Source organism: Salvelinus fontinalis, chromosome 13 (genome assembly GCF_029448725.1).
Source record: "Salvelinus fontinalis isolate EN_2023a chromosome 13, ASM2944872v1, whole genome shotgun sequence".
Lineage (NCBI taxonomy): Eukaryota > Metazoa > Chordata > Actinopteri > Salmoniformes > Salmonidae > Salvelinus > Salvelinus fontinalis.
Window position 1 is genome coordinate 85,548 of NC_074677.1, and position 26,509 is coordinate 112,056.

The window sequence follows — 26,509 nt, forward strand, 5'->3', positions numbered from 1 at the left end:
CCTGGTCCTATACCCTAGTCCTGGTCCTATACCCTAGTCCTGGTCCTATACCCTCAACCCTGGTCCTATACCCTTGACCCTGGTCCTATACCCTCAACCCTGGTCCTACACCCTAGTCCTGGTCCTACACCCTAGCCCTGGTCCTATACCCTAGCCCTGGTCCTATACCCTCGACCCTGGTCCTTCCTATACCCTAGTCCTGGTCCTATACCCTAGTCCTGGTCCTATACCCTCAACCCTGGTCCTATACCCTAGTCCTATACCCTCGACCCTGGTCCTATACCCTCAACCCTGGTCCTATACCCTCAACCCTGGACCTATACCCTAGTCCTGGTCCTATACCCTAGTCCTGGTCCTATACCCTCGACCCTGGTCCTATACCCTCAACCCTGGTCCTATACCCTCGACCCTGGTGCTATACCCTCGACCCTGGTCCTATACCCTCGACCCTGGTCCTATAATCTAGTCCTGGTCATATACCCTTGACCCTGGTCCTATACCCTTGACCCTGGTCCTATACCCTAGTCCTGGTCCTATACCCTAGTCCTGGTCCTATACCCTCAACCCTGGTCCTATACCCTTGACCCTGGTCCTTCCTATACCCTAGTCCTGGTCCTATACCCTAGTCCTGGTCCTATACCCTCAACCCTGGTCCTATACCCTAGTCCTATACCCGCGACCCTGGTCCTATACCCGCGACCCTGGTCCTATACCCGCGACCCTGGTCCTATACCCGCGACCCTGGTCCTATACCCGCGACCCTGGTCCTATACCCGCGACCCTGGTCCTTCCTATACCCTAGTCCTGGTCCTATACCCTAGTCCTGGTCCTATGCCCTAGCCCTGGTACTATACCCTAGTCCTGGTCCTATACCATTTACCCTGGTCCTATACCCTAGCCCTGGTCCTATACCCTCGACCCTGGTCCTATACCCTCGACCCTGGTCCTATACCCTCGACCCTGGTCCTATACCCTCGACCCTGGTCCTATACCCTAGACCGTGGTCCTATACCCTCGACCCTGGACCTATGCACTAGTCCTGGTCCTATACCCTCAACCCTGGTCCTATACCCTAGTCCTGGTCCTATACCCTCAACCCTGGTCCTATACCCTAGGCCTGGTCCTATACCCTCGACCCTGGACCTATGCCCTAGTCCTGGTCCTATACCCTCAACCCTCGACCCTGGTCCTTCCTATACCCTAGTCCTGGTCCAAAACCCTCGACCCTGGTCCTATACCCTCGACCCTGGTCGTATACACTAGTCCTGGTCCTATACCCTAGTCCTGGTCATATACCCTCGACCCTGGTCCTATACCCTCAACCCTGGTCCTATACCCTCGACCCTGGTCCTATACCCTCGACCCTGGTCCTACACCCTCGACCCTGGTCCTATACCCTCCACCTTGGTCATATACCCTCGACCCTGGTCCTATACCCTCCACCTTGGCCCTATACCCTCGACCCTGGTCCCATACCCTCGACCCTGGTCCTATAACCTAGTCCTGGTCCTATACCCTAGTCCTGGTCCTAGACCCTCGACCCTGGTCCTATACCCTCGACCCTGGTCCTATACCCTCGACCCTGGTTCCATACCCTCCACCCTGGTCCTATACCCTCGACCCTGGTCCTATACCCTCGACGCTGGTCCTATACCCTCGACCCTGGTTCTATACCCTCGACCCTCGACCCTGGTCCTATACCCTCGTCCCTGGTGTTATACCCTCGACCCTCGACCCTGGTCCTATACCCTCGACCCTGGTCCTATACCCTCGACCCTGGTCCTATACCCTCGACCCATGATCCTCGACCCTGGTCCTATACCCTCGACCCTGGTCCTATACCTGCGACCCTGGTCCTATACCCGCGACCCTGGTCCTATACCCGCGACCCTGGTCCTATCCCCGCGACCCTGGTCCTATCCCCGCGACCCTGGTCCTATACCCTCGACCCATGATCCTCGACCCTGGTCCTATACCCGCGACCCTGGTCTTATACCCTCGACCCTGGTCCTATACCCTCGACCCATGATCCTCGACCCTGGTCCTATTCCCGCGACCCTGGTCCTATACCCGCGACCCTGGTCCTATACCCTCGACCCAAGACCTTCGACCCTGGTCCTATACCCTCGACCCTGGTCCTATACCCTCGACCCATGATCCTCGACCCTGGTCCTATACCCTCGACCCTGGTCCTATACCCTCGACCCTGGTCCTATGCCCTCGACCCTGGTCCTATACCCGCCACCCTGGTCCCATACCCTCGACCCTGGTCCCATACCCTCGACCCTGGTCCTATACCATCGACCCTGGTCCTATACCCTCGACCCTGGTCCTATACCCTCGACCCTGGTCCTATACCCTCGACCCTGGTCCTATACCCTGGACCCTGGTCCTATACCCTCGACCCTGGTCCTATACCCTCGACCCTGGACCCTGGTCCTATACCCTCGACCCTGGACCCTGGTCCTATACCCTCGACCCTGGACCCTGGTCCTATACCCTCGTCCCTGGTCCTATACCCTCGACCCTCGACCCTGGTCCTATACCCTGGACCCTGGTCCTATACCCTCGACCCTGGTCCTATACCCTCGTCCCTGGTCCTATACCCTCGTCCCTGGTCCTATACCCTCGACCCTGGTCCTATACCCGCGACCCTGGTCCTATACCCGCGACCCTGGACCTATGCCCTAGTACTGGTCCTATATCCCTCGACCCTGGACCTATGCCCTAGTCCTGGTCCTATACCCTCAACCCTGGTCCTATACCCTAGTCCTGGTCCTATACCCTCGACCCTGGACCGATGCCCTAGTCCTGGTCCTATACCCTCAACCCTCAACCCTGGTCCTTCCTATACCCTAGTCCTGGTCCTATACCCTCAACCCTGGTCCTATACCCTCGTACAGTCCTATACCCTCGACCCTGGTCCTTTACCCTAGTCCTGGTCCTATACCCTCAACCCTGGTCCTATACCCTAGTACAGTCCTATACCCTCGACCCTGGACCTATAACCTAGTACTGGTCCTATATCCCTCGACCCTGGACCTATGCCCTAGTCCTGGTCCTATACCCTCAACCCTGGTCCTATGCCCTAGTACAGTCCTATATCCTCGACCCTGGTCCTTTACCCTAGTCCTGGTCCCATACCCTCGACCCTGGTCCTATACCCTCGACCCTGGTCCTATACCCTCGACCCTCGACCATGGTCCTCGACCCTCGACCCTGGTCCTATACCCTCCACCCTGGTCCTATACCCTCGACCCTGGTCCTATACCCTCGACCCTGGTCCTATACCTGCGACCCTGGTCCCATACCCTCGTCCCTGGACCTATCCCCTCGACCCTGGTCCTATACCCTCGACCCTGGACCTATACCCTCGACCCTGGTCCTATATCCTCGACCCTGGTCCTATACCCTCAACCCTCGACCCTGGTCCTATACCCGCGACCCTGGTCCTATACCCTCGACCCTGGTCCTATACCCTCGACCCTGGTCCTCGACCCTGGTCCTATACCCGCGACCCTGGTCCTATACCCGCGACCCTGGTCCTTTACCCTCGACCCTGGTCCTATACCCGCGACCCTGGTACTATACCCTCGACCCTGGTCCTATACCCTCAACCCTTGTCCTATACCCTCGACCCTGGTAGTTGTTGGTAAAAATGACTCCACCTAACAATCTAACATGGAACCTGTTCCCATTTTGGTTCCACCTGTGTTCGTCTTTCTTCAGATCTGCAGCACTGAAGGGGACATCGATGGTCTCCGAATCAGGGGAGGCAGTACTGAGCATTAACAACGAGATATTCTATCTAGGTAGAAGAGAGTTCATTAAAAGGTGGCCCTACCCTCAATGATGTGAGGCCCGATGATCTTGGTGACCGTTGTGTGTCCGGTTCCACCTTAAGAGCAGCAGCAGAGAGGAGTGGAGGGATGTCGTAGTCATTCAATGACTTACAAAACATATATTGCCCAGAGACACATACTGACAGACACAGTACACACCCGGCTGTGCTTCCTACTCCTCTGCTGGTTACAGAGAGAGGGCGATAGGAAAGCAGCCGTGTTTGATGACGTATATATATACACGTGCGGTTGTCAGTCGTTTGTTTGTTTGTTTACGTCTCCGACAGACCAACCTCCGTCTGTGAGGTTCTTGATCTCCTCCTCCTGGAGAATATGAACCTCACTCTCCAGAAACTTCTCAACGTTGGACACGTCTAATCATTGGACCTAAACATGGCAAAGTCATCACAGATCCTGTAGTTGTCTGTGCTAGACCAGAGGTTTTAAAATCTTTCCTCTGGGACCCCCCCCAGATGTTCTATGTATTTCAAATATTCCCAGAACTAGTACACTTGATTCAACTCGTCAACTAATTATCAAGCTCTTGATCAAAGATGGTGGATATATAGAAAACCTGTCCGTTTCGATCTGCTTATAAAACACTCGTTGATGTCTGCGCCCCTGCGGAGGTCTGTTTAAGAGATAACAGTTTGTAAGGACTGCATCTGCCAATTCTTAAAGTAGTTACAAGAAAACAAGAAACCCATTTTTGATGGATTGAAAGTAGTCCAACATCAAGCCAAACATTAGTGTTTGGGAACAGAAGAGGCTTCATCAACAGATGTCAGGCTTTAAACGTAATGTAGAACATACTCGTCGTGATGGATTACACGAACGTGTCGCATACAACATGCCTAGGCTACGTGCATGTATGTAAAGCTCCATCACCAGCTGATCAACATGTTACAAAGCTATATGGCCAATATTAGGCATTGATGCGTTTTTCCATTGGCAACCATGCAAAGGCTTTGCATTAAATATTGTTCAACTATTGATTTACTCATGCAGCTTACTGCCAAAATAGATGAAACACCGGAGGAAATGAGGGATATTGATATCATTATATTGTTAACATTCATTGTCTTCTATAGAATGTTAACTTCTTAGCGCTAGGGGTCAGATTTTTTATTTTAATTTTTTTAAATAACGTGCCCAACGTAAACGGACATTTTCTCTGGCCCAGATCGTAGAATATGCATATAGTTTACAGATTAGGATAGAAAACACTCCAAAGTTTCCAAAACTGTCAAAATATTGTCTGTGAGTATAACAATACCTATTCTGCAAGCGAAAACCTGAGAAAATGCAACCCGGGAGTGATATAAAAAATAAATAAATCTGTGTTCCCTGGCCCGTCTAACCACCATTTAAAGGGGTATCAACCAGATTCATTTTCCAATGGCTTCCTCAGGCTGTGACCAGGCTTTAGACATAGTTTCAGGCTTTTATTTTGAAAAACGAGCGAGTTTTTTCAAAAGTAGTCAGGTGTCCTCTGAATATTTCCTGCGCACGAGAGAGGGGCACCTCCCTCTCTATTATCGATTATGTTTGTTAAAAACAACCTGAGGATTGATTATAAAAAACATTTGACATGTTTCTACGACCATTACGGATACTTTTTGGAATTTGTCGAACGGAACACGGCTTTGATTTTCTGAACATAATGCGCAACCCAAATGGCATTTTTTTTGTGATAAAAGTCATATTTATTGAACAAAAATAACATTTGTTGTGTAACTGGGAGTCTCGTGAGTGGAAACATCCGAAGATTATCAAAGGTAAGCGATTAATTTCATTGCTTTTGTGACCAAGCTAACCAAGCTAATATAAGGCTAGCTGTTGTAGCATTGAAAGATACACTCACAAAAGCTTGGATTTCTTTCGCTGTAAAGTATAATTTCAAAATCTGACATGATAGGTGGATTAACAACAAGCTAAGCTGTGTTTCGGTATATTTCACTTGTGATTAAATGATTATAAATATTTTTTGTAAATTTTTTTTATCTGATACGTTTGGAAATTTTCATCTTCCGTTCAGGACCGGAACGAGGCTGTAGTTTTCTCAGCATAACGCGCAACCCAAATGGCATTTTTTTGTTATAAAAGTAACATTTATCGAACAAAAATAAAATGTATTGTGTAACTGGGAGTCTCGTGAGTGCAAACATCCGAAGATTATCTAAGGTAAGCGATTCATTTTATTGCTTTTCTGACTTTCGTGACCATGCTAATTTGGAGCTAGCTGTTGTAGCATTGAAAGCTACACTCACAAAAGCTTGGATTTCTTTCGCTGTAAAATATATTTTCAAAATCTGACACGATAGGTGGATTAACAACAAGCTAAACTGTGTTTTGGTACATTTCACTTGTGATTGCATGATTATAAATATTTTTAGTAATATTTTTGCATTTGGCGCCCTGCAATTCTAGCGGTTGTTTAGGAAAGGGATCCCGTAAAAGGGATCCGTAGCGGAGAGAAGTTAACTTCTTGAGCCTATGGGGGCGCCATTTCGACTTTGTAAAAATGAGTTCCCAAATTAAACTGCCTCGTACTCAATTCTTGCTCGTACAATATGCATATTATTATTACTATTGGATAGAAAACACTCTCTAGTTTCTAAAACTGTTTGAATTATTTTTCTGAGTGAAACAGAACTCATTCTGCAGCACATTTCCTGTCAGGGAGTGAGATTTCAGAAATTGAGGTCCCTGTTCTGAGGTCAGTTTATAAGTCCCCATGTAAGCCATCGGGCTACATGCACTGCATACGTCTTCCTCTAGATGTCAGTAAGCGGGGAGAATTTGAATGGAGTGGATTGCGCAATCTGGGACCTTATATAAGACCGTGGAACGGAAGTACCGTCCTTTTCAACGTTGCGCCTGGCGCAAGAAGACATCACAATGGCGTCCTGCAAACGCTTTCGTTTTAGTAGTTCTATATCTCCGGTCATGTTTTTATTCGTTATAGGTGTTAAAGACATCATAAGGTAGTTAATTTAAACCGACTTATAGCAGTTTATTGCGATTTTATGGGATTTCTTTGTCATGCGCTTTCACGAGTTGGACATGTCTCCAGTGGGTGGCTATCGTTAGCTGCTATTTCGACAGGAGAAGAGGACATCTTTCAACCCAAAGACGATTGTTCTGGAGAAAGGACACCTTGCCCAAGATTCTGATGGAAGCTCAGCTAATAGTAAGCAGTCTTTATGCTGTTAATTCGTACTTATGTTGACAAATGTAAAATAATAATTCCACCATGAATTATGGTGCGGTCTCGCTTTGGCGCACGCTGTATTGCGCAGTAACGTTAATTAAAAAAATCTAACACAGCGATTGCATTAACCTGTTTGGGCTGCAGGGGGCGTATTGAGTAGCCAGATAAAATGTGCCCATTTCAAACGGCCTCGTACTCAATTCTTGCTCGTACAATATGCATATTATTATTACTATTGGATAGAAAACACTCTCTAGTTTCTAAAACCGTTTGAATTATTTCTCTGAGTGAAACAGAAGTCATTCTGCAGCACACTTCCTGACCAGGAAGTGGAATGTCTGAAACCGAGGCTCTCTTCTACTCCCTGCCTATACATGGGCATGATACGTATTAGTATACGTGCACTTCATACACCTTCCCCTGGATGTCAAGAGGCGGTGAGAGAAGAAATTTCGTGTTTATCTTGGTCTGAGGTGGAATAACAGCTCTTTGTATGACGTGACCGTCCATTTTCTGTTTTCTGGAGCGCGCGAAAGGGACATGGATTTGCCTTCTGTTTAGCTGTCGTTATGGACGACTAATATCTCCGGCTATGATTTTATTTGACACATGTGACCATATCATCGTAAAGTATGTTTTTTCAATTTAGTTTCATCAGATTATTGAAAAATTTTCGGGAGTTTTGCCGTGTTCCGTTCTCTTCCGTTTGTTGACTTGGAGAGCTTTGTGCCACTTGGCAAGTGTGCGTGCTAAATCGAGAGGGAAAATGAACGTTCTGAATCCAAACAACGACTGTTCTTGACAAAGGACACCTTGTCCAACATTCTGACGGAAGATCACCAAAAGTAAGAAACATTTTATGATGCTAATTCATATATCTGTCGTGCATGTGAATTAGTCGTGGGCGCCCAACTTTGGGGTACTCAGCTATACCGAAGCTGGATGTTATTTTTTAGAATTCTAACACTGCGATTTCATTAAGAACTAATGGATCTATCATTTCCTATACAACATGTATTTTTTTGTTATGTTTATGAATAGCTATTTGGTCAGAATATGTGTGTCAGAAAACGTGTCAGAAAAATATCGTTGCTGTTTAGACGTTGTGGGAAAAAGATGCTACGTTAGCACAATGTGTAACCACTGATTTCAGCTCTAAATATGCACCTTTTCGAACAAAACATAAGTGTATGTATAACTTGATGTTATAGGACTGTCATCTGATGAAGAAAATCAAGGTTAGTCAAAAATCATATATCTTTTGCTTGTTTGTTACGATCGCTAACTTTTGCTAATGGGAAATTGCTTGTGTTTTTGGCTATTGTGGTACGCTAATATAACGCTCTATTGTGTTTTCGCTGTAAAACACTTGATAAATCGGAAATATTGTCTGGAATCACAAGATGCCTGTCTTTCAATTGCTGTACACTATGTATTTTTCAGAAATGTTTTATGATGAGTAATTAGGTATTTGACGTTGGTGTCTGTAAATATTATGGCTGCTTTCGGTGCAATTTCTGATTGTAGCTGCAATGTAAACTATGATTTATACCTGAAATATGCACATTTTTCTAACAAAACATATGCTATACAATAAATATGTTATCAGACTGTCATCCGATGAAGTTGTTTCTTGGTTAGTGGCTATTTATATCTTTATTTGGTCGAATTTGTGATAGCTACTGATGGAGTAAAAAACTGTTGGAGTAAAAAAAGTGGTGTCTTTTGCTAACGTGGTTAGCTAATAGATTTACATATTGTGTCTTCCCTGTAAAACATTTTACAAATCGGACATGTTGGCTGGATTCACAAGATGTGTACCTTTCATATGCTGTATTGGACTTGTTAATGTGTGAAAGTTAAATATTTGAAAAAATATATCTTTTGAATTTCGCGCCCTGCACTTTGAGCTGGCTGTTGTCATAAGTGTACCGACGTCGGGCTGCAGCCATAAGAAGTTAAGAACTAATTTATCTTTCATTTGCTGTCCAACTTGTATTTTTTAGTCAAGTTTATGAATAGTTTTCGATTAGAATAGGTGCCTCTCCAAGATGGCGCCGGACAGATTGCTTGAGGTTTTGGACACTATTCTCATTGTATAAGCACGATTTGTGCCGCTAAATATGCACATTTTCGAACAAACTCTATATGCATTGTGTAATATGATGTTATAGGACTGTCATCTGAAGAATTCTGAGAAGGTTAGTGAAAAAAGTAATATATTTTGGTGGTTTATACGTTATCGCTATTTTTGCCTTGAATCAATGCTGTTGTGAAGTTTGCTATTGTGGTAAGCTAATATAACGCTATATTGTGTTTTCGCTGTAAAACACTTAGAAAATCTGAAATATTGGCTGGATTCACAAGATCTGTGTCTTTCATTTGCTGTACGCTGTGTATTTTTAAGAAATGTTTTATGATGAGTAATTAGCTAATACACGATGGTCTCTGTAGTTATTCTAGTCGCTTTGGTGAGAGTTGTGATGGTGGCTGCAATGGTAAACTATGATTTATACCTGAAATATGCACATTTTTCTAACAAAACATATGCTATACAATAAATATGTTATCAGACTGTCATCTGATGAAGTTGTTTCTTGGTTAGTGGCTATTTATATCTTTATTTGGTCAAATTTGTGATAGCTACTGATGGAGTAAAAAAATGGTGGAGTAAAAAAGTGGTGTCTTTTGCTAACGTGGTTAGCTAATAGATTTACATATTGTGTCTTCCCTGTAAAACATTTTAAAAATCAGAAATGATGGCTGGATTCACAAGATGTGTATCTTTCATTTGGTGTCTTGGACTTGTGATTTCATGAACATTTTATTATATGATATCCCTGTGGCTTTAGGCTAGGCTATGCTAGTCAGCTTTTTTGATGGGGGGGATCCCGGATCCGGGTTTGGGAGGTGTTAGAGTAACGTACACTGATGTCTATAGAATGTTAACGTACATTGACGTCTATATCTTATACTGTTAAAAGACATCCATATTTTGATACAGATTCCGTATCTTAATTTGAGCCAGTTTGCTACAGCAGGAAAATAAAGGTGCAGGAACAGGAAATGTAAATTGTTATGTGCATTATAATTAATGGACAATTTGTGTAGGGCCTGACACATTTTTTAGTTAGGGAAAATCAAGTCTGAAATTTTAAAGTTGAAACTACAAATGTTAGAAGCGTTTTTAAACCTCCAATACACCAACTTTGAACAGCAGGATGATCAAATTAAGAAACGGCATCTGTATACATTTGATATAAATAAATATAAAACCATTGATATAAATATAACACTATGGATACATTATTGAAGTACTACATCTGAAGGATTAAAGTGGCAAATCTTTACTGACCTTCTTCAAGCATCTTGTTGATGTCTCCTTCAGTCTCCAGCCTTCCATCTGAGGAACCACGGTGAGCTGTGTGAGAGGATAGAGAGGAATTATTTATGTCTTCTACTCTAATCTAACTCAACCCAGCAGCAGGTCAATGTAATATTAACATTACAACTATCCTCAGCGTGACGTCAGAGCTAACTCAACCCGGCAACAGGTCAATGTAATATTACCATTACAACTATCCTCAACAAGTCAATGTAATATTAACATTACAACTATCCTCAACAAGTCAATGTAATATTACCATTACAACTATCCTCAACAGGTCAATGTAACATTACCATTACAACTATCCTCAACAAGTCAATGTAATATTACCATTACAACTATCCTCAACAAGTCAATGTAATATTAACATTACAACTATCCTCAACAGGTCAATGTAATATTACCATTACAACTATCCTCAACAAGTCAATGTAATATTAACATTACCATTACAACTATCCTCAACAAGTCAATGTAATATTACCATTACAACTATCCTCAACAAGTCAATGTAATATTAACATTACAACTATCCTCAACGTGACGTCAGAGAGCTGTGATTCCCAAACTTTTGTTTTCTTCTTATTCCAATGCTATCCTGATCCACACATTGACCAACCATCAGCCTTTTGCTGTGAGCCAATGTTCCACATCAACCATTTTGGAAACATGGGAACTTACTCTCAATAACTCTGGTGACCTTTGTGATGGAAGGCAGTCCTTCGATGACCCTGGTAACCTTGGTGATAGCGGGTTCTCCCTCGATTACCCTTTTCACCTTGTTGAGGGTAGGCTCACCCTCGACGACTCTTGTAACCTTGGTGATTGTGGGTTCGCCCTTGACAACTCTGGTAACCTTGGTGATAGCGGGTTCGCCCTTGATGACTCTGGTAACCTTGGTGATAGCGGGTTTGCCCTCGATGACCCTGGTAACCTTGGTGATAGCAGGTTCGCCCTCGATGACCCTCGTAACCTTGGTGATAGCGGGTTCGCCCTCGATGACCCTCGTAACCTTGGTGATAGCGGGTTTGCCCTCGATGACCCTGGTAACCTTGGTGATAGTGGGTTCGCCCTCGATGACCCTGGTAACCTTGGTGATAGTGGGTTCGCCCTCGATGACCCTCGTAACCTTGGTGAAGGTCGGCTCTCCTGTGATGACTCTGGTCACCTTGGTGATTTCAGGCACTGGAGAGGAAGAAATATTGTTTAAATCCTCAAGCATCTCTGCGGGTCTATAACCTCAGCAAAGATACATTGGAAATGTGAGAAATGTACTGATTAAAAACCAACTATTTATCACTTCAAAAGGTTGATAAAGAAACGGTATGAGTGAGAACCCACTGCTACCCATGTGAACCCATTAGAAGCCTTTATTCTTCTTCTTTTATCTAACCGCACGAATCCCGCATTGTTACTTCAACTAGCCTTCAATCAGCTGTGGACTACCACCCTTCTGGAGTGAAGAGGCACTATTTTATATCCCTGTTGATATTCAGTGCTGCAGCATGAGGCAGTTATTAGAGTCTTGAACAGCTGAAGACTGACAGATCTGAGCTGGCATCAACGACTCTGATGTTCCCGTTCCCTCCACCCCGCAACCCACTACCCCTTATGTCTACCCCTCATGTCTACCCATGTACCAACAGGCACACGTAACTAATAAGGACCAGCACCTATTATAAAAACAGTTATATTTGCGCCTGTAAACCCTGGTATAATCACTGACACAATAAAGAGAAGGACAACCCACAGAGATAGCTGGAATCAGAACACAATATAGAGAAGGACAACCCACAGAGATAGCTGGAATCAGAACACAATATAGAGAAGGACAACCCACAGAGATAGCTGGAATCAGATACACAATATAGAGAAGGACAGAGAAGGACAACCCACAGAGATAGCTGGAATCAGATACACAATATAGAGAAGGACAGAGAAGGACAACCCACATAGATAGCTGGAATCAGATACACAATATAGAGAAGGACAACCCACATAGATAGCTGGAATCAGATACACAATATAGAGAAGGACAACCCACAGAGATAGCTGGAATCAGATACACAATATAGAGAAGGACAGAGAAGGACAACCCACATAGATAGCTGGAATCAGATACACAATAAAGAGAAGGACAGAGAAGGACAACCCACAGAGATAGCTGGAATCAGTTACACAATATAGAGAAGGACAACCCACAGAGATAGCTGGACTCAGATACACAATAAAGAGAAGGACAACCCACAGAGATAGCTGGAATCAGAACACAATATAGACAAGGACAACCCACAGAGATAGCTGCAATCAGATACACAATAAAGAGAAGGACAACCCACAGAGATAGCTGGAATCAGATACATAGACCTCTACAAACCTCAGCTGTCTGAACAGCTCTAAACCAGATAGAAAACCACAGAGTTCTCTGAGTGCATTTGAAATAAGTACATGTAGTTTAAACACTAACAGCGTGGTCACCAAACCACCTGTGGTAAAACACGCCCTCTTCTTTGGGTTCTGATGGGGTACGATAGATGAACTAATCTCATGAAGCATTTCTAAGTTATATTCTTCAGGAATCAATAGGTACACTTTATATCATTATTTTAATATTCCAAAAATGGATGCAGCAATTGCAGATTGCCCCTTTAACTGGAGGCAGACAGTCCCGCTTACTTCCCAAATAGCCTGCACCAAACTACGTATCCACTCATTGCTGTTTCCTAATACAGCGAGCCAGGCTCACCTTGGATTGTGCTCAGACCCAAAAGGACAGATACTGGCCTGGACTCTCCTTCTCTACTAACGATACAGTGACAGCTCAATTACCTCATCAACAAGAGACCAATTACCTCATCAACAAGAGACCAATTAGGCTACCTTATCAACAAGAGGTCAATATTCCACATGGGAGGGACATAGGTCAATATTCCACATGGGAGGGACAGAGGTCAATATTCCACATGAGAGGGACAGAGGTCAATATTCCACATGAGAGGGACAGAGGTCAATATTCCACATGAGAGGGACAGAGGTGAATATTCCACATGAGAGGGACAGAGGTCAATATTCCACATGGGAGGGACAGAGGTCAATATTCCACATGGAAGATAGGGAGGGACAGAGATCAATATTCCACATGAGAGGGACAGAGGTCAATATTCCACATGGGAGGGACAGAGGTCAATATTCCACATGGAAGATAGGGAGGGACAGAGATCAATATTCCACATGAGAGGGACAGAGGTCAATATTCCACATGGGAGGGACAGAGGTCAATATTCCACATGAGAGGGACAGAGGTGAATATTCCACATGAGAGGGACAGAGGTCAATATCCCACATGAGAGGGACAGAGGTCAATATTCCACATGGAAGATAGAAAGGGACGGAGGTCAACGTTCCACATAGAAGGTAAACAACTGGATCAGCCTCTGTCTATCAGAACAACCGCTGTCCGACACTTGAGCCACTACGCCAAGAGATCCCGAACCCCTTGACGAAGTTGCCCGGTTGCTACAGTAACGTGCAAGGCTGCCGTGGGCCGTGTGACACTGCTGAACACATCCAACATAAACAACTAGAGGAGTCAATGTATTCATTACATTGACAAAAAACATCTGTTTACCTGAATCCACGTGTGATTCCGCTTGGACCTGAGTTGTCGTGGTGATTGTCCTCTCTGCAAAACAAACGAACACAAGCTGGCGTTACGTCGATGTTGAGAACAATCGACGATGATGAAGACGGTAACGATGAACTTACTGATGAAGGTGAGGGGGATTTTGGTGTAGGAGAATCCAGAGACGTACTAAAACACAAACAACAAATGGGAGGTTGGGGGTAAGACAGAAATTAAATATGCAAGCACGCACGCACGCACACACACACACACACACACACACACACACACACACACACGCACACACACACACACACACACACACACACACACACACACACACACACACACACACACACACACACACACACACACACACACACACACACACACACACACACACACACACAGCTGCGCTACCTTGAACTGGATGTGCTTGATGAGTTTCTTCAGCAGCTCCAGCAGAGACTCACGACCCACAGGCAGGTCTGGAGATCACAGATATATGGTTACACACACACACACACACACACACACACACACACACACACACACACACACACACACACACACACACACACACACACACACACACAAAGGTAACTCACCCCCGGGGTAAAGGATGTTCTTCACTACGTGAACCACTCCGTTGGTGGCCATCAGATCAATGTCCGGCACGTCCAGCGAGTTCACGTGGATGGACTTGTTCACCTGTCGTAAAACACAGTCATAACCGTGTTATAACTAATGCCTTAACTACAGGATTATGTCCTCCCGGGTGGCGCAGTGGTCTAGGGCACTGCATCGCAGTGCTAGCTGCGCCACCAGAGTCTCTGGGTTCACGCCCAGGCTCTGTCACAACCGGCCGCAACCGGGAGGTCCGTGGGGCGACGCACAATTGGCATAGCGTCGTCGTGGTTATGGAGGGTTTGGCCGGTAGGGATATCCTTGTCTCAGTATGTAAAATGTAATAAAATGTATGCACTCTACTGTAAGTCGCTCTGGATAAGAGCGTCTGCTAAATGACTAAAATGTAAAAAATGTGAATGTAATTATCAATACTAGACATGACGGACTTGTTCACCTGTCATAACCGTGTTATAACTAATGCCTTAACTACAGGATTATCAATAGTAGACATGATGGACGTGTTCACCTGTCATAACAGCTTAACTAACAGTGTGTTGGAAAACCATTACTAATTGCACTATGTTGTCCTTGATCAAGTTGTCATTGATCAAGTTGTCATTGATCACGTTGTCATTGATCACGTTGTCATGGATCAAGTTGTCATTGATCACATTGTCATTGATCAAGTTGTCATTGATCAAGTTGTCATTGATCAAGTTTCAATTGGGAGATGTAACAGCAACAATGATGTATGATGATAACAGACAGCACCTACTGATAATTACACTGTATGATGATAACAGACAGCACCTACTGATAATTACACTGTATGATGATGATGACAGACAGCAGCTACTGATAATTACACTGTATGATGATAACAGACAGCACCTACTGATAATTACACTGTATGATGATAACAGACAGCACCTACTGATAATTACACTGTATGATGATAACAGCAGTGGACACACAGTCAAAAGGATTCCCTTTCTAATAACATCAGGACAAAATGATTCCTTTACTAATAACATCAGGACATAATTATTCTGTCCACCAGGGACAGTTTCTGTATGACATAATTTGCATTCTGTGTATATGTAATTCTGTGTGATTAGTTAGGTATTTAGTAAATAAATAATTAAACCCAATTTTGTATTGCTGATTCAACTTGTTAGCCAGGGTTCGTGAAGATAACCAAGAATTTACAACTTTCAGATGAGACTGAAATAAGGTGACGATTAATATTGACTGCTATTGATGTGAAATGTTACTAGGTCTTTAAGAGTTTATTCGGAAGATAAAAGCTCTATAAACACTCTTTCGTGGTGCCCCGACTCTCTAGTTAATTTCATTTACATGATGAGCTCAATCAGGTAATATTAATTACAGAGAAAGGATTTTATAGAATAGCATGTCATATCACTTAATCCGGCATAGCCAAAGACATGACAGATGTTTGTGTGTGTTTGCTTGTGTGTGTGTTAAAGAAACATCTGAATTAACTGTCTCCTAAGAGTCGATATTAAAAGGTTAAAAGTGAAGACATGACGGGGTGAAACTTTCACAGATCGCAGTTCCAGGTGGAGATTTCCAGATGGCATGTAACTCCCATTGTTGGAGGTTTTGGAACTGTAACTTTCCGTGCCGCCAGAGAAACTAACTTCCTGTAATTTAACTGTCGCCGTGTGTCTTTGGGGACGGAGATGTCCTGTCAGAGACAGAACAGTTTCTCTCCTATCATGGGTCTCGACTTTGAGTGTCTCTCTCTCTCTAACCTCTAATTTGAGCCACTTTCTCTAACCCTGTGAAAACGCACTCCCCATGAAGACACACACACACACAAGCACACACACACACAAGCACACACACACACAAGCACACACACACATATTTTCGTCTCAGTGTATGTAAGATCACTTCTTACTTCCTGTCTGTCTTCACGTCCTCATTTAGACAATAGCCAATAATCTCCTCCCATTACAGCTATTTCCTTTAAAAAAAAAATTGTTCTGCCTCTGAACAAGGCAGTTAACCCACTGTTTCCCGGTAAGCCGTCATTGAAAATAATAATTTGTTCATAACTGACTTGCCTAGTTAAATAAAGCTAAAATAAAAGTAAAATTAAAATTAAAAAAATATTTTTAAAAATCTGTTCCTTCAGAGCCTGTATCTGTGGAATTCAGTCAAAACGAATAGCATCTGGCTTTCTGACGATGTCATCTCCTCTCTTTCCACTTCCTATCCCTCTTTTCCCACTTTTCCTAACCTCTCTCTCCCTCTCTCATCGCTCTTAGACCCTCTGAACTCTTACTCCTCTCAACCTTCTTCCTCTCCTCAACTCTTCCTCACCTTTCTCACCCTTCTCTATACTCCCCTCTTCTCATTCCCCCTCTCAGATCTCACCCCTTCGCGACTCCTCCACCCACTTCCCAGCTCCTCCCTCCCTCCTGCACCCTTTTCCCCTTGTCCATGTTACTTAGCTCTCCTCAACTGTAACCCTCTCCTCTCCTCCCTCCCTCCCTCCCTCCCTCCCTCCCTCCCTCCCTCCCTCCCTCCCTCCCTCCCTGCATGTCTGGGACAAGGTTATTAGACAATGCCTTGTTCCTGAGTTTCTGAACTTCCTCCATGCATTAAGGAAGGCTTTTCTGAGACTGTCCAGACTGATACAGACAGGAAAAGGGCTATCTGTGTTGTGGATAAAAATTAAGGGAGGAGGGAGGGGGGAGGGTGGAGTGAAAAACTGTGGGGAGATAAAGAGAGAGAGACAGAGAGAGAGAGAGAGAGACAGAGAGAGAGAGACAGAGAGAGAGACAGAGACAGAGAGAGAGAGAGAGAGAGAGGTGGAGAGTCCTGACCATTTGACCTAACATCTTATGGTAACTAGCTCTATGATACTGACAAAACTGTTAGCCTAAGTCATTCATTATATGTACAGTGCCTTCGGAAAGTATTCAGACCCCTTCCCTTTTTCCACATTTTGGTATGAAACAGCCTTATTCTAAAATGGATTAAACAAAAAATAATCCTCATCAATCTACACACAATACCCCATAATGACAAAGAAAAAACAGGTTTTTAGAAATGTATAAAAAAACAAAACAGAAATACCTTATTTACATAAGTATGTTTCTACAACGTGATTGGAGTACACACCTGTGGTAAATTCAATTGATTGGACATGATTTGGAAAGGCACACACCTGTCTATATAAGGTCCCACAGTTGACAGTGCATGTCAGAGCAAAAACCAAGCCATGAGGTTGAAGGAATTGTCCGTAGAGCTCCGAGACAGGATTGTGTCGAGGCACAGATCGGGTGAAAGGTACCAAAACATTTCTGTAGCATTGAAGGTCCCCAACAACACGGTGACCTCCATCATTCTTAAATGGAAGACGTTTGGAACCACCAAGAACTGAGCAATCGGGGGGGGAAGGGCCTTGGTCAGGGAGGTGACCAAGAACCTAATGGTCTTACTAATGGTCACTCTGACAAAGCTCCAGAGTTTCTCTGTGGAGATGGGAGAACCTTCCAGAAGGACAACCATCTCTGCAGCACTCCACATATCAGGCCTTTACGGTAGAGTGGCTAGACGGAAGCCACTCCTCAGTAAAAGCCACATGACACCACTTAGAGTTTGCCAAAATGCTCCTAAAGGACTCTCAGACCATGAGCAACAAGATTCTCTGGTCTGATGAAACAAAGATTGAACTCTTTGTCCTGAATGCCAAGAGTCACGTCTGGAGGAAACCTGGCACCATCCCAACGGTGAAGCATGGTGGTGGCAGCATCATGCTGTGGGGATGTTTTTCATCGGCAAGGACTGGGAGACTAGTCAGGATCGAGGGTAAGATTAACAGAGCAAAGGACATAGAGATCCTTGATGAAAACCTGCTCCAGAGCGCTCAGGGCCTCAGGCTGGGGTGAAGGTTCACCTTCCAACAGGACAGCCAGCCTAAGCACACAGTCAAGACAACGCAGGAGTGGCTTCGGGACAAGTCTCTGAATGTCCTTGAGTGGCCCAGACAGAGCCCGGACTTGAACCCGATCAAATATCTCTGGATAGACCTGAAAATAGCTGTGCAGCGATGCTCCCCATCCAACATGACAGAGCTTGAGAGGATCTGCAGAGAAGAATGGGAGAAACTCCCCAAATACAAGTGTGCCAAGCTTGTAGCGCCATGCCCAAGAAGACTGAAAGCTGTAACAGCTGCCAAAGGTGCTACAACAAAGTACTGAGTAAAAGATCTGATTATTTATGTAAATGTGATATTTTTTTAATGTAATTTTTTTAATACATTTTCAAACAATTCTATAAACCTGTTTTCACTTTGTCATTATGGGGTATTGTGTGTAGATGGATGAGGGAAACAAACAGTTGAATCGATTTTAGAATGAGGCTGTAACAGTAACAAAATGCATAAAAAGTCAAGGGGTCTGAATACTTTCCGAATGCACTGAATGAGCTCATGTAAGTCTTGTTACTGTAACCCTTGTCTACTGGTAGTGAAGGGTGTTTCCCCAGGATAATGATGTAATTGCAGACAGTAATGATAGGAAATGCTCCCTACTAAGTTTCCGTCTGCTCTGCCTCTGGGACTACCTCAGAGCAGTGTTGTTTTCGAGTACCTAAATCAAGTCTGAGTCAAGACCAAGACCGGGAGGGGGGGGGGGGGGGGGGGGGGGGGGGGGGGTGAGGCTGAGTCAAGACAGAGTCAAGGGGTCCAAGACCGGGGGGGGGGATGGGGTTGAGACTGAGTCAAGACGGAGACAAGGGGTCCAAGACCAGGGGGTTCAAGACTGGGGGGGGGAGGGGTGAGACTGAGTCAAGACGGAGACAAGGGGTCCAAGACCAGGGGGTTCAAGACTGGGGGGGGGGGGGGGTGAGACTGAGTCAAGACGGAGACAAGGGGTCCAAGACCAAGACCAGGGGGTTCAAGACTGGGGGGGGGAGGGGTGAGACTGAGTCAAGACAGAGACAAGGGGCCCAAGAACGGGGGGGGGGGGTTGGGGGGGGTTGAGACTGAGTCAAGACGGAGACAAGGGGTCCAAGACCGGGGGGGGGGGAGGGGGAGTTGAGACTGAGTCAAGACGGAGACAAGAGGTCCAAGACTGGGGGGGAGGGGTGAGACTGAATCAAGACGGAGACAAGGGGTCCAAGACTGGGGGGGAGGGGTGAGACTGAATCAAGACGGAGACAAGGGGTCCAAGACCGGGGGGGGGGGGTTGAGACTGAATCAAGACGGAGACAAGGGGTCCAAGACCGGGGGGGGGAGGTTGAGACTGAGTCAAGACGGAGACAAGGGGTCCAAGACTGGGGGGGAGGGGTGAGACTGAGTCAAGACGGAGACAAGGGGTCCAAGACCGGGGGGGGGGGGGGGGGGGGTTGAGACTGAATCAAGACAGAGACAAGGGGTCCAAGACTGGGGGGGGGGGGGGGGGGTTGAGACTGAGTCAAGACGGAGACAAGGGGTCCAAGACTGGGGGGGGGGGGGGGGGGGGTTGAGACTGAATCAAGACGGAGACAAGGGGTCCAAGACTGGGGGGGAGGGGTGAGACTGAATCAAGACGGAGACAAGGGGTCCAAGACTGGGGGGGAGGGGTGAGACTGAATCAAGACGGAGACAAGGGGTCCAAGACCGAGGGGGGGGGGGGGTTGAGACTGAGTCAAGACGGAGACAAGGGGTCCAAGACTGGGGGGGGGGGGGTTGAGACTGAATCAAGACGGAGACAAGGGGTCCAAGACCGAGGGGGGGGGGGTTGAGACTGAGTCAAGACGGAGACAAGGGGTCCAAGACTGGGGGGGAGGGGTGAGACTGAATCAAGACGGAGACAAGGGGTCCAAGACTGGGGGGGAGGGGTGAGACTGAATCAAGACGGAGACAAGGGGTCCAAGACCGAGTCAGGAACGACACCAGAAGAATGCGAGTCCAATTCGAGACCACGATTGTCATTTTGTGAAATCATCACCATAATAACAGTCCAAAATGTATTTCTGTGTTCATATTTCAGAACCACATACCGATTCTTTAGACATTCAGAATAGTGAGAAAATGCTGCTGGGGTAAAATAGATCCACTCTACAAATGATTACTAACCCAAACACAGTGGGGAACAATGGGCCGTCTACACCTTCAGAGAAGGGCTAAGGATTTATTAAAAATAATGATTATAATAATATAATAATAATGATCATTAAATTATTATTTTTTAATGATGTTCTGATTTAATCTCCTCAGTTTTTTGTTGGAAAGGAAAGTGTTAATATCCAATCAGGATTTTTCTTTGCTGGTCTCTGGGGAGATACATCTAGCATGCTAATGTAGGTCAGTTGGTTGAGCATGGGGTTTACAACGCCAAACTAGTGGGTTCGATTCTCAGGTCCATCTGTATGTAAATGACTGTAAAGTGCTTTCAATAAATGTGATCTGCTATATTCCATATGTTGTTGTATTTAAACCCCATGACGCACTTTGAGACTCCTGAACGTTTAAAGTAGCATTTACTCTAATAATAAGTATCTTTACACATAGCTTTCCAGTTTGCGGTGTTACAGATTGGTAACATTGGGATATAGAATGCTCAGTGGCACTTTCTCAATCTGTTTTGCTAACTCCTTCGTCCTCTCCCTGCCTTCTATTGAAAAAGGTCAAAGGTGATAGAGGAGAGGCAGTGAGGACAGAGATCGTGGATGTGTGCATGTTTAAAATGAGACGGTCTTTCTCCATTGTGCACTTCATCATTTCAAGGGGTGTAATCCCAAAAAGAAATGTGTAAAATGATAAAAAAAAAAAAAAAACTAATTTAGCTAGTCATCTCCAACAAAACCACAGCTGATTCAAAGAGAGTGTGGCAGATATCCAAACAGGTCCGTGATGGACTCAAGTAGGATACATTAATATGGCTAACGAATGGCCAACGAAATGGCTAACGAAATCACTTATCTGCTTCCTGGTCACAGAGCAGACAGAACAGAGGAGAGAGGACGATGTTTTGCCCAAATGAGAATCTCTCATATGTTAGAGAGAGGTTAGAGAGAGATTAGAGAGAGATTAGAGAGAGGTTAGAGAGTGGTTAGAGAGAGATTAGAGAGAGGTTAGAGAGAGGTTAGAGAGTGGTTAGAGAGAGATTAGAGAGAGGTTAGAGAAAGATTAGAGAGAGATTAGAGAGAGATTAGAGAGAGATTAGAGAGAGGTTAGAGAGAGATTAGAGAGAGATTAGAGAGGTTAGAGAATGGTTAGAGAGAGATTAGAGAGTGGTTAGAGAGAGGTTAGAGAGTGGTTAGAGAGAGATTAGAGAGAGGTTAGAGAGAGATTAGAGAGAGGTTAGAGAGAGATTAGAGAGAGATTAGAGAGGTTAGAGAATGGTTAGAGAGAGGTTAGAGAGTGGTTAGAGAGAGGTTAGAGAGAGGTTAGAGAGAGATTAGAGAGAGGTTAGAGAGATTAGAGAGAGGTTAGAGAGAGATTAGAGAGAGGTTAGAGAGAGATTAGAGAGAGATTAGAGAGAGGTTAGAGAGTGGTTAGAGAGAGATTAGAGAGAGGTTAGAGAGAGATTAGAGAGAGATTAGAGAGAGGTTAGAGAGATTAGAGAGAGGTTAGAGAGAGATTAGAGAGAGGTTAGAGAGAGATTAGAGAGAGATTAGAGAGAGGTTAGAGAGTGGTTAGAGAGAGATTAGAGAGAGATTAGAGAGAGGTTAGAGAGAGATTAGAGAGAGGTTAGAGAGTGGTTAGAGAGAGGTTAGAGAGAGGTTAGAGAGAGATTAGAGAGAGGTTAGAGAGAGATTAGAGAGAGATTAGAGAGAGGTTAGAGAGATTAGAGAGAGAATTGAGAGTGGTTAGAGAGAGGTTAGAGAGAGGTTAGAGAATGGTTAGAGAGAGGTTAGAGAATGGTTAGAGAGAGGTTAGAGAGATTAGAGAGAGGTTAGAAAGTGGTTAGAGAGAGGTTAGAGAGAGGTTAGAGAGAGATTAGAGAGATTAGAGAGAGATTAGAGAGAGGTTAGAGAGATTAGAGAGAGGTTAGAGAGAGATTAGAGAGAGGTTAGAGAGTGGTTAGAGAGTGGTTAGAGAGAGGTTAGAGAGATTAGAGAGAGATTATAGAGAGGTTAGATAATGGTTAGAGAGAGGTGAGAGAGAGGTTAGAGAGAGGTTAGAGAGATTAGAGAGAGGTTAGAGAGAGGTTAGAGAGAGGTTAGAGAGATTAGAGAGATTAGAGAGAGATTAGAGAGAGGTTAGAGAGATTAGAGAGAGGTTAGAGAATGGTTAGAGAGAGGTTAGAGAGAGGTTAGAGAATGGTTAGAGAGAGGTTAGAGAATGGTTAGAGAGAGGTTAGAGAGATTAGAGAGAGGTTAGAGAGTGGTTAGAGAGAGGTTAGAGAGAGGTTAGAGAGAGATTAGAGAGATTAGAGAGAGATTAGAGAGAGGTTAGAGAGATTAGAGAGAGGTTAGAGAGTGGTTAGAGAGAGGTTAGAGAGAGGTTAGAGAGAGATTAGAGAGAGGTTAGAGAGAGATTAGAGAGAGATTAGAGAGAGGTTAGAGAGATTAGAGAGAGAATTGAGAGTGGTTAGAGAGAGGTTAGAGAGAGGTTAGAGAGAGATTAGAGAGAGGTTAGAGAGTGGTTAGAGAGTGGTTAGAGAGAGGTTAGAGAGATTAGAGAGAGATTATAGAGAGGTTAGATAATGGTTAGAGAGAGGTTAGAGAGAGGTTAGAGAATGGTTAGAGAGAGGTTAGAGAGAGGTTAGAGAGATTAGAGAGAGGTTAGAGAGAGGTTAGAGAGAGGTTAGAGAGAGGTTAGATAATGGTTAGAGAGTGGTTAGAGAGAGGTTAGAGAGATTAGAGAGATGTTAGAGAGAGGTTAGAGAGTGGTTAGAGAGAGGTTAGAGAGAGGTTAGAGAGTGGTTAGAGAGAGGTTAGAGAGAGGTTAGAGAGAGGTTAGAGAGTGGTTAGATAATGGTTAGAGAGAGGTTAGAGAGAGGTTAGAGAGAGGTTAGAGAGAGGTTAGATAATGGTTAGAGAGAGGTTAGAGAGTGGTTAGAGAGAGGTTAGAGAGATTAGAGAGAGATTATAGAGAGGTTAGATAATGGTTAGAGAGAGGTTAGAGAGAGGTTAGAGAGTGGTTAGATAATGGTTAGAGAGAGGTTAGAGAGAGGTTAGAGAGAGGTTAGAGAGAGGTTAGATAATGGTTAGAGAGAGGTTAGAGATATGTAAGAGATGTTAGAGAGATGTTAGAGAGTGGTTAGAGAGAGGTTAGAGAGTGGTTAGAGAGAGGTTAGAGAGTGGTTAGAGAGTGGTTAGAGAGAGGTTAGAGAGAGGTTAGAGAGTGGTTAGAGAGAGGTTAGAGAGTGGTTAGAGAGTGGTTAGAGAGAGGTTAGAGAGAGGTTAGAGAGAGGTTAGAGAGTGGTTAGAGAGAGGTTAGAGAGTGGTTAGAGAGTGGTTAGAGAGTGGTTAGAGAGAGGTTAGAGAGTGGTTAGAGAGTGGTTAGAGAGAGGTTAGAGAGAGGTTAGAGAGAGGTTAGAGAGTGGTTAGAGAGAGGTTAGAGAGTGGGTAATGGTGTACTGTACATAAAGACAGCGAATCAAATAATCACAGACATTGTGACTGTATTCAGAAAAACAAAACTGTTTGTTCTGAAAGGTTTAGAAAATTTCAGCAGCAGCAGTAGTAATGAGAGTGGTTTAGTGGTACGTACAGACAGACAGCAGCAGTAGTAATGAGAATGGTTTAGTGTACGTACAGCCAGCAGCAGTAGTAATGAGAATGGTTTAGTGTACGTACAGACAGCAGCAGTAGTAATGAGAATGGTTTAGTGTACGTACAGACAGCAGCAGCAGTAGTAATGAGAATGGTTTAGTGGTACGTACAGACAGCAGCAGTAGTAATGAGAATGGTTTAGTGGTACAGACAGCAGCAGTAGTAATGAGAATGGTTTAGTGGTACAGACAGCAGCAGTAGTAATGAGAATGGTTTAGTGGTACGTACAGACAGCAGCAGTAGTAATGAGAATGGTTTAGTGGTACGTACAGACAGCAGCGGCAGTAATGAGAATGGTTTAGTGTACGTACAGACAGCAGCAGTAGTAGTAATGAGAATGGTTTAGTGTACGTACAGACAGCAGCAGCGATAGTAATGAGAATGGTTTAGTGGTACGTACAGACAGCAGCAGTAGTAGAATGGTTTAGTGGTACGTACAGACAGCAGCAGTAGTAATGAGAATGGTTTAGTGGTACATACAGACAGCAGCAGTAGTAATGAGAATGGTTTAGTGGTACGTACAGACAGCAGCAGCAGTAGTAATGAGAATGGTTTAGTGGTACATACAGACAGCAGCGGTAGTAATGAGAATGGTTTAGAGGTACATACAGACAGCAGCAGTAGTAATGAGAATGGTTTAGTGGTACGTACAGACAGCAGCAGCAGTAGTAATGAGAATGGTTTAGTGGTACATACAGACAGCAGCAGTAGTAATGAGAATGGTTTAGTGGTACATACAGACAGCAGCAGTAGTAGTAGAATGGTTTAGTGGTACGTACAGACAGCAGCAGCAGTAGTAATGAGAATGGTTTAGTGGTACGTACAGACAGCAGCAGTAATGAGAATGGTTTAGTGGTACGTACAGACAGCAGCAGCAGTAGTAATGAGAATGGTTTAGTGGTACGTACAGACAGCAGCAGTAGTAATGAGAATGGTTTAGTGGTACGTACAGACAGCAGCAGTAGTAGTAATGAGAATGGTTTAGTGGTACATACAGACAGCAGCGGTAGTAATGAGAATGGTTTAGTGTACGTACAGACAGCAGTAGTAGTAATGAGAATGGTTTAGTGGTACGTTCAGACAGCAGCAGTAGTAATGACAATGGTTTAGTGGTACGTACAGACAGCAGCAGTAGTAATGAGAATGGTTTAGTGGTACGTACAGACAGCAGCAGTAGTAATGAGAATGGTTTAGTGGTACGTACAAACAGCAGCAGTAGTAATGAGAATGGTTTAGTGGTACGTACAGACAGCAGCAGTAGTAATGAGAATGGTTTAGTGGTACGTACAGACAGCAGCAGAAGTAATGAGAATGGTTTAGTGTACGTACAGACAGCAGCAGTAGTAGTAATGAGAATGGTTTAGTGGTACATACAGACAGCAGCGGTAGTAATGAGAATGGTTTAGTGGTACGTACAGACAGCAGCAGTAGTAATGACAATGGTTTAGTGGTACGTACAGACAGCAGCAGTAGTAGTAATGACAATGGTTTAGTGGTACATACAGACAGCAGCGGTAGTAATGAGAATGGTTTAGTGGTACGTACAGACAGCAGCAGTAGTAGAATGGTCTAGTGGTACGTACAGACAGCAGCAGTAGTAATGAGAATGGTTTAGTGGTACGTACAGACAGCAGCAGTAGTAATGAGAATGGTTTAGTGGTACGTACAGACAGCAGCAGTAGTAATGAGAATGGTTTAGTGGTACGTACAAACAGCAGCAGTAGTAATGAGAATGGTTTAGTGGTACGTACAGACAGCAGCAGTAGTAATGAGAATGGTTTAGTGGTACGTACAGACAGCAGCAGTAGTAATGAGAATGGTTTAGTGGTACGTACAGACAGCAGCAGTAGTAATGAGAATGGTTTAGTGGTACGTACAGACAGCAGTAGTAATGAGAATGGTTTAGTGGTACGTACAGACAGCAGCAGTAGTAATGAGAATGGTTTAGTGGTACATACAGACAACAGCAGTAGTAGAATGGTTTAGTGGTACATACAGACAGCAGCAGTAGTAGAATGGTTTAGTGGTACATACAGACAGCAGCAGTAGTAGAATGGTTTAGTGGTACG

The 26,509-nt window shown here is 44.6% G+C and overlaps 1 protein-coding gene across 1 annotated transcript in view; it reads right to left on the reverse strand.

The window, feature by feature from the left end:
- The window catches only part of LOC129867889 (periostin-like), a gene marked incomplete at its 5' end in the record, with an annotated part of 67,180 nt that overhangs the window by 14,905 nt on the left and 25,766 nt on the right, over positions 1-26,509 (reverse strand). The window contains 7 exon segments of the mRNA XM_055941359.1: positions 3,845-3,898; positions 10,412-10,477; positions 11,126-11,629; positions 14,073-14,126; positions 14,210-14,255; positions 14,487-14,554; positions 14,675-14,777. Of these exon segments, the coding sequence (XP_055797334.1) occupies positions 3,845-3,898; positions 10,412-10,477; positions 11,126-11,629; positions 14,073-14,126; positions 14,210-14,255; positions 14,487-14,554; positions 14,675-14,777 (895 nt within the window).